Source organism: Diuraphis noxia, unplaced genomic scaffold (genome assembly GCF_037042655.1).
Source record: "Diuraphis noxia isolate RWA-SAM2 unplaced genomic scaffold, SU_Dnox_SAM2 contig0001, whole genome shotgun sequence".
NCBI classification, from domain to species: domain Eukaryota; kingdom Metazoa; phylum Arthropoda; class Insecta; order Hemiptera; family Aphididae; genus Diuraphis; species Diuraphis noxia.
In genome coordinates, this window is record NW_028301711.1 from 31,566,043 (window position 1) to 31,584,817 (window position 18,775).

Genomic DNA, 18,775 nt, shown 5'->3' on the forward strand with positions numbered 1-18,775 from the left:
TATGAAAGAGTTTATATATAAATCATATTTAGCCTATTTGAGACCAGTAGAGGAACAAGTCTATTAACAGTAAATCAAATAATCAGTGAATTCTGTACAACAAAAATAATTTAAAAAAATATTTAAAATATTTTTCTATATTCTATTTGTTATTTAAAAATGGTACCAATAAAAGTAAAAAATAGTTATTATTGAATAATAAAATAGTATTATTATTAGTTAATTATATTTATAATACATTTAAAATTGGTATGAATAAATGTATTCAATGCTCAAAAAAGTTTTGAATAACTGTACCCAAATATTTCAAATTACCTGCGAACATTCTATTAAAAAAATTACACTGAAGTAAGCAGTGGTATGGTTATTTAAAAGTAACTTAATTAATTATTTTTTTATTTATTGTTCAAAAATACTTTATACATTAAAGGCACATAAAAAAAAAAAATTAACTAATAATTTTAATTAATTAAATAATATTTCAAATTAACTAAATTTACATTAAAATTATAATCACTTACACAACTATTTTATGTTTACAGCATTTAATTTATAATTATCAGTAATAAGTATAATATTTGATTAATCATAAAATAACATTAATAATGATAATAAGAAATTTGTACATTATTAATCTTTTATATTATTTCAATTAAACTACTAATATCTATTATATAATTAAGTAATTAAGATTAATGAAAAAATACTTAATTTATCAAAATTGTTCCCAACCCAATAATTATTACCAACTTTATTGGTAGAAAACAATAAATGAATGAGTTTATAATTCACAAAACCATAATTTAAGATCTCAAATCTTGAAGTTATTAATTATAATTATGTATATACACACAATTTAAAAGGTAAAATCAATTAATATTAGATACCTGGAGGGCCCCCAATATTATTACTGTTACTGCCAGCAGATACAGTGGAAACACCATCACAGCCTAATAATGATGTAATATTTGGGGAATTTGATTGCTGTTGAGAGTTAGTTAAGCAAGAAGATGCAGATGACACAATGGAAGAAGCATTGTTTAATTGTTGCTGCTGTTGTTGCATTGATAAACTCGATCCTCCAAGTAAGCTTTGCTGTTGCTGTTGAGAATTTGGTCCCCCTAATGAAGTGACAGATGACAACATATTCAGAGGTGGTGGAGGCGGTGGTGCTACAACACTGCTAGTACCATAACAATTGCTACGTAATGCTCTATACTTATTAAGTTCATTAGGGAATGTTTGTCCCAAGTCTGCGAGTACATTGGCTTTGAATTTTTTCAAAGCATCTATCTTTCCTTTGACTTGTTCATTTTTATGTAAGGCTTTTTCTATACAGTCCTTAGTATAGAGCTGAGGGTTACGTCCTCTATCAATGTACCTAAAATACAAAAAGAAATAAAAGCAATAAATATAAAAATTACTTATATTTAATTCTCATAAATAATACTCAAATTATATGCAGTAAAAAAAAAAATTAAAAGATTAAGTAATTGTTTTAACAAAAATAATTGAAATAATTACTGTTAAGAGGGGGTCATACCAGCATGTGTTGTCTCCGTTTTACAAGTGCGTGACGTAACAAATTTATACTCAAAAGATCATGTGTTGGATGTAGGATATCTACGATAGTAAATTATAAATGTTCATAACACACTTACAACTGAACTATCGTAAAAACCCAACATATGAACACAAACAATATTCTCGACTTTAAATTTTATTAAAGGCCAATTCACTTAAATTTTTAGACGAACGAAGCTAAAAGTGATCTGTTAAGCGTAAATTTACTATGTTTCGTACTAGTAGGTAAGATGGAGACAACACATGTGAATCCCCTCTTAAGGGGATTCGATACTCTGATTTTTTGTCTTTGTCTAACACATGTGCATCATAGAATTTTAGTCATGTTCTTTGCCAAATGTACCGATGGATATAGTGAAAAGTCAAAAATTCATAAAACAGACTTTAATTTGTTGTCATCTACTTAAAATCAATATCACCACATTTTTAATTTTTTTGTTTTAACTTCTCCAAAAATTTAAAAACAAATTTTTAAATATTACACTTTAGAGAATTTAAGAGGCAATATCAAAATGAGAAAAAGTCAATTTAGTTATTACGACTAATTCAAATCTGTTAAAATAGAATTCTTATAGCTTAGATCAATTGGTACGTTTGGCAAGAACAGGTCTAAAATCCTATGTCACCCATGCATTAAACAAATACAGACAACAACCGTATCAAAATCCCCTAATCATAATGGTTCTTTAATAAAATAAAAGTACTCATGATAGTTGTTGCATCGGGTGGAATAATGGAAAAGTACCGATTACACTTAACCTATTGCTTTTTTTATTAAATAAAACTATTTATTAGTCCTACTCATGAAATCATGAGATTATATTACATGCAAAAGTATTATAATTATACTTACTCAAATACTTCCAAAGGTACATGAATATCTTGCACGTTGGATTTCAGTTTATTAATTTCCTGTAAACCAGTGACGGCATTTTGACTGTATAAAAAAATAAAAATTATAAAAATAAATTTCGAAAAAATTATAATAATCAATATCGAAAAATTTCAAATACATTTTCTGATTTAATACAGTCTGTCCTTGGGGTTGGAAATCGGCAACTATTATTCGTATTTGCCGTACATTTTCAACAAACATTTCCAACTGGGTTTCTAAATCTTCCAACGGCGACGATGAACTCGACGAAGCCATTATCGCGATATCTGGTTACAACGAGACGATGATTGATTATTTACGTATGACCTAAATCACAGTAGTAAATAATATAAATTAAAATACTTACAAATGTTTTAATGATGAGTATTTAACACAGCCACCGACTCGACCGACCTACTACACCAGTACAATAGTACACTACTACACTACGACAAATTGCTAAGACAAGTCTTGATCTCGGTTGTTATCAATAATTGATATCAACATTGAAACTAGTGAGATATTCACTTCCATGATCGTAGCATTAATTTTATTTTTACGTCCCCGCCAAACATTTTGAACCTAGAGTGTTGTATAGTTATGCCACAGATAATCTGTGGTTATACGACGAATTATAAATATTATGGCCCATACTCCATAGCGCCCATAGCTAATAATAATAACAAAGCTATAGGTATTAACCAGTTAAAATTAAAATTAAGTTAAAACGTTAAACAAAATTAAATAAATCGATACTTTTTATAAACTTGTTACATTTTTATCGTAATTAACGTATTAACCTCAAGTTAATTTTATACAGGTTTATTAAAATTAAGTAAATTTTTCTATTGAATACTAACCATTTATTTATAATTTGTTACTTTATAAGAAGTGTCTTATAATTCAGAGAAATATCCAAGAACAAGAAAACTAAACAATAAACATTGGAAAATGTGTATAATTATTTTGTAATTAATGAGTTAATCTATAATTTATTTTGATATTTAGATAGCATTATAATATATTATGTATAATATATACTATATAGTCATAAAGGTAGGGTAATATACACAACTACACGAGTTATATGATACTGTAAGTATACCTATTCGAGTAATGGGTATTAGAGTGCCTATTATGATTAATAAATATTGAATTTACTAATTATATAGTTATATAATTATAATATTCTCAAGTACGATTATTAACTAACTACCCATTTTTAAAATATCAAATTTTTTACAATCCACTAATTCATAATCACCCTACACTCTACAGTGACATTATATAAAGAACTCATAACTTATAATTTTACTGTTAGTAGTAATTATAATTATAGAAATAATTATTTTTATTTAAATACAGATAAAATTGTTTCAATTAAAAAAATAGTTAAACGTCCTGATGGAACCATTGTTGTAGAAGTAAATAAATTTAATAATATATACAATATATTTGAAAACCCCATTCCATCCTAAATGGTTGGTTCCTATTTTATTGATTTAAAAAATAAAACTGAGTCTTTTCATATAGAGTTGCAAACATTAAAATATAATAGTATTTTTTTACATATTGCCGAATTCAAAGCAGTGTTTATGTTATTGCAACAAATGGTTAACAGTACAAGTTTTATTTTACTATTTATTGTGAAGTTTTTTAATTCATAAAAAATATTATTATATGTATTGTGACTTATTTTGATTGTAATAATTATATATATTAATTTAAGACAAATTATTTTAAAACTATTTTTAACAGTGCCTTTTTTATTTTATTGCAACACTACAGTTATCACTATATTCTACAGTGTAGTTTTTTAGTTGTTATTTTGTAACATATTATATATCACATAATATATGAATATTGGTATATGAATATATTATGTATTTAATAAACATTAGGTATAATAAAAATCTATAACATAAAATAATATTTATTGTACACTTATTATTTTTATAAGTAATTTGCACAAATAAATATTTATATTGTATGAATTTGTTTATAAATATGTATTTTTTTTTATACATCTAATTAAAAAAACTTCCCAAAGGTAATTCAAAAAATGTAAATGTTATTATAGTAATTATAAATTAACAAGGGTTAGGATTAATATTTGTATTGTATAAATAAACTATCAAAGTCCGGCACTTACTTATTAAATACCATGTAATATGTTATATACATTGATCACGCACCCAAATCTGATTATTTAGACTTGGCTTTTAATAGTATATTATTGTGTCGCAAGGACTGGAAGCAAGCTATTTCAGTCGAAGGTGTCATGTGCGGCACGAGCAGCAGGCAAGGGCAGCAGGTATTCTACCTAAAACCCCGGGGAATAAAAGTCCGATTTATTTATTATACATATGCCGTACAAGAAAACATAAATGTTATTAAAAATAATAGCAATAATCAATTATTACATTTGAATTCAATATGAAAAATCTATATCCTTAACCTATCACCTTGGCCGTGTCCTAATATTATGTCCCGCTTGAGTTAAAAACTCTTCAACATTTAGCTCAGAGTTATGAATTCGCTTGCATTATGTTTCAAGCCTGATGTTTTTTTGATTTTTTCATGGTTTGTCCTGCACTGCTTAATGCTATTTTTCAGAAATGCTTGCTTGTTTAAAAAATTCCATTCCTTCGTGCACCCGTTCAAGGGGTAGGAATGCCAAACTATCAATCATCGAACAAAAATGACTAAATCTGTCATCATTCTTATAAATGTTTTGTAAACCTAAATCCCGGATTTTGCGAAATGTACTCTGGCATAGATGATAAAAGCCCGCTCTAATTTACGTTTACGATACAAAACATCGACTGAGCATTTGGTAAAATAACCAGGGTAAGTGAAGATAATTATAACATATAGGTAATAAAGATTAGATTCCTATAATGGATGATACTGAAAGATAATAGTAGGTATTAGGTGATCCAACGTCCCAACTTAATAAAGTCGCCAACAAACGATAAAACAGACTTTTATTACATCAGACTTTTTTTCGCGGGTCTTTTTTTACAGGGCTATTGTTCGTAGTTTCACCAGTGATCACGATCCACGTCAAAGGATATGCAGGGATCTATGCAACAACCAGACTACAATACGAAAACAATTTCATGGAAGAAATGTTATTTCATTTTGGTATAACAAGTAACAACCATAGGTTATAAACAGGTTAATAAACTCTTCGGTAACCTTCAACCCACAATAACTGTGGCACAATGTAGAGAAGACATTTTCTCTACATCGTGGTTCAACTAAACTACCAAAGGTAAAAGGTATATACAATAAAATATATAAACTAATAAATCATCCTCCATCCCATCAACTAAATACTAAAAAAAATCGAGAAGCAACTACTTCTCAAAGACCGTGTACGTTTTGCCAGTGTAGAATTAACTGCAATAGTACCATATACAAATAGGAAAGGAAATTGGAATCGGTTACACAGTTGTCTGACCTCATTATATTTGACATATTTATAGAAGATTCATCGTTGAATGATAAAATGTTATGCACAAATTTGGGGAATATTTTACTGAGTATTAAAATATATTGCATATATTACACAAGTGTGTAATTTTCGGATTATTAGTAACTAAATTATGTACCCATAACTTCATACAACTGGAAGTGTAAGAAACGGTTATAGACTAATTATATGTACGCCATGCAACTGCAGTATTACAAAATATTTTTTTTGACGATTATCGTGGAATAATATAATCGAGACGTCTTGAGTAGAATATTGCTATTCATATTGATTATAATTTATAAGCTTAAATTATAGCTTAATCAATATAACACATTGGAAAATCAGGTCATTTCAGCGCATCTCAACTTATGACAGTGGCGGCTCTTTTAGCATTTTAAATCTGAGTAACGCGCTATTAATCAGGTAAACACATAAATAATTATAAATAATAAAAATGTAATACAATATATATCTTATACAATATGTCCCTAAACTAGGTAGCCTATTAAAGTTTAACTGACAGGGATATTTACAATATTAATGTCAACAACCTTTTTTTTAATAATACAATATAGAAAACAATGTAGCTTACACAGAAAAATAATAATAGTAAAATGAATTTAGTTTATACAGTTTAATATACTATATACAGTTCCATATTTTTTGACAGCATCTTATGAATTAGTGCCTAAATGGGTTAAAAAGATATTTTGTTTCATAACTAATTATAATATTGATTTATAAGTGGGTACCTAGTTTTTCTTGTAGATTTTAACAATTATTATTCAAACATTGAATCAAAAATAAAATAATAATATATTTCTAAACTATCTGTAACTTCGTGCTTCCAAAACTATTGTTTGACATATTGTATAATATTATTCATTTAAGAATATTTCTAGAAATGAAAATTATACTAAATTTTTATCAACATTTTTCACAGGTTAGACAATGTATCAATACTTAATTTTGAGTACATAATATAATGCTGAAGTTTTTTTATTGTAGGAGTATTGCTGTCAAAGTTTTCTGGTTAAATAAACTTTTTTTGTAACAACTAACAATACTAATAAGAAATTAATAAGAAAAATTCTTATGAATAATTAATTAAAGCGAACATTACATGGTTGTTACATCAACATTATACAATTATTGCATACATACTCTTTAGAATACTGTCTTATATTTAACTTGTAATTATTAAATATAAGCTACTATTAATTGTAAAAAAACATACTTTCCTATAAAAACATATTTAAAAAAATATAAATATATATATTAAATTGAACTAAAAAATATTTTAAAAATTGCACTAAAAATACAAAAACAATTTTATGCACTTAAAAATAATGAAAAATTTAAAAGTGTGTGGTTACACTCTTACACTTGACATATACTCCCAGTCACTATCTTATAAACAGGTTTGAACAAAGAAGTGTATGTCGTATGTGAGACTTAGCTCGGCTTTAAATGTTTTTTATGATGCACCACACACTTTTAAATTTTTCATTATTTTTAAGTACATAAAATTATTTTTGATTTTTAGAGCAATTTTTAAAATACTTTTTAGTTCAATTTAATATATATAATATATTAATATATTTTTTTAAATGTTTTTATAGGATAGTGTTTTAAAAAAAATTATTTTTTACTTTTTTATTTTCTACTTTTTAGTTGAAAATAAATTTTTTTATTAAAAATTTAAAAAATATTTATTAAACAAATTTTTATGTATATTCATATTTTTGGTAGCTTGTTATAAGTATCTATATCACGAACCTCTTGATTTGTTTTAAGATGATTTTGAGAATGCCAAAGTACAAAGTACTTGAGAGCGTCGACAATTGATGTAAAACTCTTCATATGCTTACTGTTTTGTAAAAATCGGTTACCTATGTGGTGACATTGTGTTAACCAATGTTTATGAGTCATTCATAAAATTTATGAAAACCGGAAAACTTTATTTATTTATTTCGCCGTCATAGTTACCCAGTTGGAGTCCATAATAATTAATAGTATATATCTGTGTAAATACTAGTAGCTAGGTATATATATATTTAATGGACAATATCATAATATAATATTATATTATATTAAATATTTTAGTAATTTGGATGCTGGGAGTTCATAATTTAGAAATGGTTAGGTTAACCCGCTTTGACCCAGAGAAACCCTTCGAACCTTTACTTCCTCAAAGATGACTTTGCACACCCGCGTACGGTTTATAAAAATATCATAGTTTAAAAGATGTTCACCAGGTAATACATTTTATAATATAGTACCGTGATGGGGCTATAAAAATGATCACCTTTATTAAATTTGTAATTTTATTTAAAAATGAATTAAAACTTTTGTAGGTAATATATAAATAGTTATAACAACTAATATGATATTCACAATAACTTTATAACATTTTTGAAAAGACATTAATTTTATTTCACTTATTTAATCACTATGTAAAATGTATGTTTTATAATTTAAGTGCATACATTGGTTTTTTGAAATACTTTCCTGGAATAACAAAATACAATACAGTAATAAGAATCTCAAAAATGTTTATTAAATTTCTTAGCAATTTTTTTTTCTACAAATAAGATTTGTAAACTAAACAATTATTATTAAATATTACGACACTAAATCAATGGTTCAATTGAAAAAAAAGGACAAAATTCAATTTTGTGATAGAATATACGGATTAATATTTAACACACACATATAGTAAAATGTAAAAAAATCTTACTCGAAATAATAATTATTTTGTAAAGTTTAAATTTAAATATTATAGTAGTAAACTTGTCACACATGATTAAATTATATTTATATCCAGAGAAATGTATGCTTAAGATAATCATCACTACACTTAATAACTATCAGAAAAAACTGCTAGTCAAATTATAATAATAATAGAAAACATGTTTGTATAATTAAATGGAAAAAAAAATAGTGTTATGGTTTGAGGGTATATTAAAGATACATTATTAAGGTTTGTCATGACTAATAATTATAGATGTATAATAATTATAAAAGTTAACGTAGAAATCACTGAGACTAGTTAAAAAAAAATTACGGGTGAATATATGTTTTTTTTCTTCTATAATTATATTTCCTTGTTTTAGTTATATACTTAACGTCTGGCTCCACGCCTAGCTACACCACCTCTTCCTCCACGACCTCTGCCACCACGTCCTCTAGTTGGTGTTGCTGGAGCCACAGGCTTAGCCACTGGAGCAACTACTGGTACTGCAACTGGTACAACAGCTGGTTTTACAGTTTCAGCTTTTGTATCTTCAATAACAGGCTTTTCTGCGTTTTCAACCACTTCGCTCGATTGCGGTTCACTTGTATCCATTTTAATGTTTTCTTCGGTGGATTCTTCTTTAATATCCAATTTAATGCGTTTAACAGCTCTACCCTCCTAAATTATAAATACACCGAATTAGTATAATGAACACAATAAAATATTCCAGAACAGTAAGGAGCTCAGTCTAACTGTTAAGGGGATACTAAATAAAAATATTTATACATACATATATTAAGTAATATAAACAAACCTCAGAATCAATATCAACTTTTTCAGCTACAGTATTTGTGCTATTGGCATCCTCATCGACTTTCTCTTCCTTTATTTCAACTTCACCTTGCTTAGCAACATCATCCTTTTCAATCACTTCATCAATGCCTCGTTTCTTACCTCCCAAGGCGGCTTCTTTCATTTTCGTCATTGTTGTGTAATTGATATAATGAGCTGCAGTCTGGCAATGGATTGAAACTCGTTGTTCATCCAGTAAGAAACAATTGCACAATCTACACACATATCCGTTTGTAGAGACCAACAACTCTTTTCCTATATATAACATACAATATTACATAGTTAATATTGGTAGGAAAAATATCACTTATTTAATAGTAATTAACTCATATTTTACATATAATAATAATAAAAGAGATATTATTTTAGAACGATAGATTAATCATTATTTTTGTTATTTAAAATTACTAATTAAATTGATTTGAAATTTTTTTTAACCTTTGACAAAAAAAAAAAAAAGAAAAAATTATGCCTATTCTATATTTTAATAAATTTATTTTCTATCTATTTACTGGCCTTTTTAAGCAACCCTTTGTAAAATAAAATATATTTTGAACTGTTATTTAATATTATTGGACAACAATTATATATACATGTAATTTTACAACAGATTTTTTTTACCTATGGCCACCTTTGGATCATAAGCTGCAAGTTGATTTTCTTTGTTAGATACTGATTCATTAGCATTATCTTCTTTTATCGATTGATCAGCAGTCACATCTTCCGCAGTTGATTCTTCTCCTGTAGCATTAATATCTGATGTATCCATAATCTCTTCTTCATCCTTCTTTTCTTTACTTTCTTGTTCTTGTTCTTGTTCTTTGTCATCAGATGTAACAGTAGTATCAGCAGTATTAGCCTTATCAGCATTATCTTCAGCATTAGCCGCATTTTTTTTTCCACCACGATGATGTTTTTCTCCAGTTCCGCCTTCCAACTCTAATTTTAATTTAGTAGCATCACGATCGCCAAGCATTTCATATTTTTTGGCAACAGGCATCTGATCATGATCTTGCTGGTCTTCTTCTAAATACAAATATAATACATATTGTTTAATATAAAAATTAATTTAAGGAAATAAATAAGTTTATATAAAATAAAATTAACCTTCAATTTTAATCATATCAATCAGATCAAATTCATCATCTTTCAAGTGAGGATATTCTATATTGCGCAGTTCAGCAACTTTCTAAAATAAACATCATCATATTTCGACATCAAATTTAAGTACAAAAATTTTTATTTACCTTTAAATGTCCAGCAGTAAGCTTGTGTTCATCCATTTCAAGTCGCGTATGGAATAAGGCATCACACAACTTGCATTCAGGATGTAAAAACTGTTTAAGTTTCTATAAAACGTATTAACACTTAATAAATCACAGTTTTGTTTAGTATTTGTTTAAATATAAATTCTTACCCTGTGTCTATCGCTCTTTCGATGACCAGTCAGTGGTCCATAAAAACGTACATCACACATAGGGCAATAGCTACGTAAAAGTGGTTTAGAACCTGAGCTGCCTCCTGCATTTTTACTATTGCCACCAGTAGATTTATGCTTGTTGTTTGTAACACGTTCTAAATCAATTTCTCTTTGGTTTTCAACAGCTTTTATTTGATGTCTCATAAAATCAACACGCATTCTGTATGCTTCATCTAAATAATTCATCATCAACTCATGAGGTCTTCCACGTACATGTTTTTCAAAAGACTAAAATAATATCAAATTAAAAACTTTAGTTAATAATTATTATATAATAATAGTTTTACCATACCTCAGAATCCCACATGTGTTTGGAACACACGTGACAATAAAGTACGGCTGAAGGGACACCGACATAAGACACTTTTTTATCAGCATCCAATTGTTCCTTAGTTCTCTCACGTTCGTTTTGCCTAAAATTTTATAATAACATTAAGTATTAAATGTAAATAATTATTCATAAGTTAAATTATATTTGGATAGTTGTATAATACCCTTTTTTGTTTTCATCATTAACTTTTCCTGCAGATTTACGTTTATCTCCATCTTTCATTCCCCCACCGGATTTACGGCCTCCAGAAAATCGATTGTGTGGATCACCACCACCACGACGCTAAAATATTATTTTTAATAAAAGAATAAATAATCTTATTAATTAATAAAATATAATTTAAATACCCTATTGTCTTTATTGAATCCTCCGTGACCATCTTGCCTTTGGCGCATACCCATATGAGACATTCTAGGACCACCACTGCCCCAATTTCCACTTCGATTCGGAACACCACCATAGCCACTTCCTGCCTAAAATATACACAATAAATAATAATTTAGAAAATAGGTATTACTACTTTTTTGATATTTAACTCAAAACTTTCAATACCTCCATTTTTGGGTAAACTAAGTATGACTGTAATTATACATAAAAAGAGATATGGGCAAAGCTCAATTTTTTTAATCAAACTGTTAGAGTAAAAACTATTAAAAATAAAGCCATAAAAAATTTTAAAATACAATAGGTAAAACAAAATTGGTAGTAAAAATGAGCATCGTGCACACTTTCTATTACACATTATGAACTTGATAATGCTTGTAATATTTGAATGTCTTAAAGTTAGGGGAGGAGTTTGGGAGTTTTAAAAGTTTGAGAACTCATATTTACTTAATAAATATTTTAGTTTAATCCAGTTCCAATAAATAGAAATATTAGACAAGATTTAATTATAAGTTATGATAGTTACATGTTGTGATTTAGGTCAGTACTATTATAAAATTCAATTAAATATTTTGATAAAATTAAAACGAAAATATTTTAAATTCAATATAAGATTTATACTTAAAGCACTTTGTTTAGGTTTAACGTGTTGGATACTTAAAAATGTCATCAAAGTTTTAATTTCTTAGCTAATTGTTGTGCTAACAGTTCTTAATTTTTTTTTTAACACGTTGGCCACCAGACTTGATTTTAAAAATATTTTTTTATTTACGATGAGTATCACCCGTCACTCTCAAAAAATATAAGTTTTCTTGGTTATTGAATTCTACATAACTTTAAGAAAACGAAATACCTGAGAGTCACCAGCAACTCACACGATACACACATAATGACAATTTGTGAGTCCCCCGTGACTCTCATGGTACATAACCAGAGATCGTCAAAATGATGTCTATTGTATCATGGTGTGAGACAACTGTGATACTCATGGTAGCCAACGTGTTAATTTTATGTATGTAGTAATCTGTAAATTGTATGTTCTAGGGAATTAAGTTCTAAAAGCGCATCCATGCTTAGCAGCTTTTTCTGTGTGGCCTCCTGCAAGCCCCCTGTCATGTGGCTAATGGCGTCTACACGGTGTGGTCTTTAAATACTAAAAAATAATTACTGATACCGCGCAGCTTTGCCAAAAATACATCCACACACATGTGGCATAGGCGAGTGGCACAAGCCGCATGAAATTTATTGGATGTGGACTACAGCTGTAGATAGAATGGTTGCACAATAAGACATTATTTTGTGATCACAAATTGTTCTTATCAGAAATCTGTTAAAAATTACTTTATAGTGCTGTCTAAGTGTTTACATATACAAAATGAAAATTGTATTTTATAGTTCTGTTACAATTTATTATTCATTAATGTTTCAATGCAAAGGATGTCACTATGTCAGCAACTTTAAATGTAAATAAAAATCTTGAGAAACTATTAAAATTTAGAATGAACTAACAGCAACCAAATAACTATGATGATCCATCAATGGATGGCTACTTCACAGTTCACAAATGCCGTTTTATACTCCCTATGTTTTTTGACTTTGTCGTTTTAAGGAATGCCAAAAAGAGTTTTAGAAGCACATACTGCTCACAAACTGCACAATAAACAGGCATAATAGCCAAAAAAAGCCGTATTCTCAAAACTAATGATCAAACACGGACTACAGTCTATGATGAGACTGATTTGATGATGATATGACCCAAAGAACCTAACTTGGACGAAATATTTTAATTAACTAATAATAATATGCACTGAAATTTCACCTCAATTATCATATATATGCTATATCTTCTTAATTTATCTTTAGTAAACTGACCACTCCGATAAGTAGACGAGAAAATCTAACAATAATTTGCATGACAAGGAAGCAAGAATGAGTTACCATTGAATTAGATGATGTTAATAACTTGCTGATTATGTTACTCGCCATTGCCAATTGAGCTGGTGGAGGATGTCCGCCTTGTTGTGACTGTCGCGGTATTGGACCACCGACACCAGCATTAGCTTGCCAAGGATTAACTGATCCACCACCGGCTCGGAAACCACCGCCATTGAACCGGCCACCGCCATAACCACCGCCTCCGCCAGCATAACCACCAAATCCACCGCCACTTCGTCGGTTGTACGCCATCGGAATGTTTAAAATAATATTACGCAAACGGACGATAAATAATCAGCGTACGCTAACTTGTTTCGACGCCAAACAGTATCGTTTGTAAATAGACGAGCGTGACAGCAAAAATCGATTTGAACGAGGGGCGTACTGCGAAATATTTACTTAAATCAGTGGGGAAATGAGTTAGAACGTCGCTAACAAACAACAACGCTAAAAAATCGGAAACGAAAAACCGCGTCTGAACACTAAGAACGCTAATCGAAAGCGACGCCGTCGACCACAACAAAAAGATGGCGTCCAATCCCGAGTCGGCAATCAGTGTTGTAGTCGTGCTCGATGTGGGCCGGTGTGGTTGTGTCGCCGTCGCCGGTTTCGTGGCAGTGGCATCAACGGTATCAACGAACACAGTGTAGCCAACGTGATAGTTTAGAGGCACCGGATCAATATAAATATTATTGCGTATAATATCATACATTCATACAAAATATTGTGCTAATCATGACAAAATAATTGAAAATATATTATATGAACATTAAAATTATATATTTTGTCATGGTGCTAATAGAATGATTATTCCGTATCGTTGCGTTATCCAGTGCTTAGTACCTTAGTGCCTGAAGTCTACCCATAGGCCACTAGGCCATAACCATTACGCAATATTTTTTACTTATGCATTACGAATTGCGATTGTATTTTCTTAGCCTTCAAGATATTAGATAAGCGATGTCGGATGCCTCCATAGCACTAAAATATTTCTACGTAATGATTTTTGACCAATCCATACGTAGGTACGAAAACGAAAAACCCTGAAAGACTGAATACAATAATAATATAACTAATATAAATACCTAATGTCCCAATACCTATAAAACTTATTTTACATATTATTATGTTCCTATATAATATATAGAAAGTTGTGCCACTTGTCAAATAATCCTGAGACAGTGTCTATTGTTGAGTGCAAACTTCCAGAGTCCCAGAAATTCAGATTTTGGTTTTTTTTTTTTAAAATAAATAGTTGACAATTTCAAATTTCAACAGCAATACTTATAATGGTAGTTTTATTCCTATTCGATTCAAGTAAAATTATAAAGGAGTATACAAATTTGATCGTGTCTGCGTTAAAGGCGTGAAAATGCTCAGATCTCAACGGCTATGGTACCTACATCTGAATAGTGAATAATATGAAATAATAAGCATATAATACAGATTAAATAATATATCAGATTAGATTTGATGATAAGCATATTATGCTGTATTACAGGTTCTGTTTAAAATGATTTCAATTCTAGACTGTTCCACTGGCTTGGACTGTATCGCTGGTTTTGAAGATGTCTTAATGTCTTATTATGGGTGTTCATGGAAAGATGTATGTAATTTTCGTAACAACATTTGAAATATGTCTTCATATGATGGTTATGACTTATGAATATTGATTAATACTACTTTTGCCACAATTATAAGGGTTCTGGTACTTACCTCCATGATGTATGGTGTATTTAAGTTTTCTAAACATGTGTACCTATATAATTGAGAGTTATTATAAACTAGTTGAATTTTCATGAAATCCGCAAATTCTTAACTTAGTTAACAGTTTTTTTTATCTATGGTACTCAGCTTACACTATTACAGTTAATATTATATAGGTATTGAATAAGATCGAAACTATTATATGTCGATGTATGCTGTTATTCTATCTATATTCGTTATTATTATCGATTTTATGAATCCATAGTTCGTAACCGTAACATAATACTGATATTATTAATAGGTACCTTTTTTAGATTCTAAAAGGATGGGCGATGAATGTATTGATTTTACAATGATGTGCATGTCTTTTTTAATTTAAACTTTTTTTAAAATTATTTTGTGTCTATCACCTTTCGGGGGCTCGGGGCAGTAAAAATGCTTCGATTTTCTTCTACAGTATTTTTTTGGCAGGAAAGTGAATCTAGTTGGTACTTTAGAGGATAAAAATTAAAAATTTTCAAAAACTGCAAGAAAAATAAACAACAAAATAACGAAAACCGCTAAACTGGTTTTGGACAATATCGATTTTGGATTTTGGTGTAACTCTGATACAAATGATACATCATACCTACATGCAATTTTCATTGTATTTTTATACTTCTTAATACAAGCATTTTCTATAAGCCAATAAATTGTTTGACTTGTTTTGAGCTGTGTATGGACATTTGCAGGCTCCAATATTTTAGTTTTTTTTTTATAAATGTCAATTAATTTTTATATGTTGGGTAAAAAGTTTAAAAATTTAATACAAGGTTCCTCATCACAAGTTTATATAATAATTGTCGAAAAACATTTAAAATAAAATATGGCCGTATAACAAATTACTTACCTATAGTTAAGATATCCAAAACAGATAAATACCATCACCGCTTAGAATCATTTTTCGTATTCCTATAATTATATTATTTCATTGAATTCAAATTTAATACCATCCATCACAGTGACCCACTTATACTGACAGCAGAGCAACATCCATTTGGCATTTACTCACTTTTTTTGTTTATAAGTCTATAGCCTTATAAGTTATAAGTGCACTATAAACAAGGAGTTTATTATGTAGCATAATCATTAATCAATTGAACTAAAAGTAAACAATAAATACATCATGAAAATACAACCTGAAGATTAAAGACAAGAATCTATGGTGATTGTCTAATGGCTACCTAACGTGTATAACAGGTGTGGCCAACACGAATACGTCTACGAGCCACATGGATAAATGCAATGCTATCAAGAGCCAATATTTTTATAAATACATTTTATAATTTTATCGTTGATAAGTAAATAACATTGGTTTTATTTTAATAAGACGCGAGCCGCATGTGACTATGACGACTTATGCTCGCGAGCCTCAATTTGGACATCTTTCGCATAAGCTAGTAGTTTCCAGGTATACCTATCAGGAGGGAAATTAAATAGTATATATTTTACCTCTATATGAGGTTATTAAAATAAAATATGTGTCTATAATCTACAACCGTTATAATTTTACTTAGAAATAAAATGAAAATTATTTTTTCTAAGGGCATTTATTTTTATTTTTTATTATGAGATAAATAAGGCTTCGTTATTGGTTATTACCTTACAATTTTAATAGATATGAGCAGGAATGTAGTATTTAAATATATTTACAATTTGTGGTTTAAATGAATACAGTGAAACAATTTATAAATTGCTTCGTTGTTGTCTTCGCTGAGACTCTGAGAGCAAGTTGGAGGGATGTTGAAAATTGTCTGTGCTTCTGTGCTTTGGGATCTAATAATGAAGATGTGGTGAGAGATTTTCATCGCATGTTTGTATACTGAAGCTGTTTCTTCAGCAGAGAGAAGTTTTTCGAAGCTTAAAATAATTAAAAATTACCTACGAAATACGATGACACAAGAAAGACTCTCAGCATTAGCAGTTTTGTCCATTGAAACGAAAATTGCAAATAATTTAAATTACGAAGATATACTTAAAACATTTAGTGAAGCAAAAAGCCGAAAAGTCCATTTCTTGTAAATAAAAAAAAATGAAACTTCTAACAGTATTATTAATTTAAAAAAATATGTATTTAATTTTATAATTATGTATAAATAAAATTATATTGACTACTTTGCAAATAAAAGGTTAATAATTAGAGTTTATTGTTTTAAAAAATTGTAAATCTTAATATTTATTAAATAACTATTGTTACTTAAATGTTTATTAAAAAAATTTTAAAAAAAGGGCCTCTTTAAGTCTACTTCGCCCACATATTAATTTTACCTCGCGCCGCCACTGTTCTTGATGGTTCTTAATTTATTTGTGAAGGGAACGTTGCTCTAGTATTTCTGTCACATGTATCCGGAATATTGGTATTAATGGTGTCCTTAGGACAAGTTATTATAATATTATATCAAATTTATAAAATTTAGTCACGGAATGTTTACGACCTGGAATGCAAGTCTAAGAAGCGCTATTGCAGATTAAATAACAGTTTCCTGTAGTAATTTACAGTCCATAGACATAATGTAACATTGCTTAAATTTGTATAGGGACATTTTAAAATTATATTTATTTCATTTGTTTATGATCATTTCAACGTCATTTAATTCAGTAGCGTACGCAGGGGTAGGATTCTAGGGTTCTAACCCCTCGGAAATTTCTTTCTTTTACAAAAAAAAATCTCATTTACCATCATTTCATTACACAAAGTCGATTAGTTTCATTACACAACTCGAAAAGTTGGTAATTTTTAATAGACAGATATAAAATAAATTGTCAATTTATTATTATATTATAATTTGTTATAACTAATTATATAAAAACTGTTTACCAATAAATAATGTAAATTATTTACTCATGTAAAACCCTAACCGAACTAAAAATCCTGCGTACACTACTATAACAACTAACAAGACATTGAAGGTCTTAAAGTTCTTAACCCATAATAGAATTTTTCATCAAACTTTCAGTGAAGACATAGACAATTGTATTAAACATCAAGACTTGTTAACTTGTATAACAGATATGTCAATTTTAAATTGAATTAAAAAAATTCCTTAGCTTATTTCACCAATATTGATATTTAACACTATACCTAGTTTATACTGATGTGTAAATAACAATAAAAAAATCTATCTGTTGGATTCATAATACCTAAAAACGTATACGCCATGTACGATTATATCATAGGTAGGTTAAATATTATATTATATATTATTAACCAATTAACCTTAAGATCTATGGGTTATATCAAACCTTACTATTTATTTCATTATTTGTTAATTTCACATTGATGTAATCATGGAATTTTATGATTATCGACTATGATATTATGAAATACTTTTGAGAAGTGCCAGTGCTAGAGTTAACATGCAATTGCATGT

The 18,775-nt window shown here is 28.5% G+C and overlaps 2 protein-coding genes across 4 annotated transcripts; both read right to left on the bottom strand.

Annotated features, from left to right (window-relative positions):
* Window positions 1-375: 375 nt before the first annotated feature.
* MED10 (mediator complex subunit 10) lies at window positions 376-2,932 on the bottom strand. The gene is made up of 4 exons (XM_015520485.2): window positions 2,826-2,932; window positions 2,598-2,745; window positions 2,438-2,521; window positions 376-1,381 (listed from the first exon to the last, which is right to left on the bottom strand). The coding sequence occupies exons 2-4, from the start codon at window positions 2,732-2,734 to the stop codon at window positions 880-882; spliced, it is 723 nt and encodes a 240-aa protein (XP_015375971.1). The 5' UTR covers window positions 2,735-2,745; window positions 2,826-2,932; the 3' UTR covers window positions 376-879.
* Window positions 2,933-8,477: 5,545 nt separating this feature from the next.
* Window positions 8,478-14,239, bottom strand: LOC107163827 (uncharacterized). Of its 3 annotated transcripts, none has more exons than XM_089215954.1 (10): window positions 13,703-14,239; window positions 11,687-11,808; window positions 11,503-11,621; window positions 11,301-11,421; window positions 10,946-11,236; window positions 10,776-10,877; window positions 10,636-10,717; window positions 10,150-10,554; window positions 9,491-9,783; window positions 8,478-9,354 (listed from the first exon to the last, which is right to left on the bottom strand). In XM_089215954.1, exons 1-10 carry the CDS (start codon window positions 13,908-13,910, stop codon window positions 9,064-9,066), a joined length of 2,034 nt encoding a protein of 677 aa, XP_089072080.1. In that variant the 5' UTR covers window positions 13,911-14,239; the 3' UTR covers window positions 8,478-9,063. The 3 variants fall into 3 exon arrangements, with proteins under 3 accessions (XP_089072080.1, XP_089072078.1, XP_089072079.1); XM_089215952.1 differs by having other exon boundaries at window positions 11,687-11,812; window positions 13,662-14,239; XM_089215953.1 differs by having other exon boundaries at window positions 11,687-11,812; window positions 13,707-14,238.
* Window positions 14,240-18,775: the final 4,536 nt, after the last annotated feature.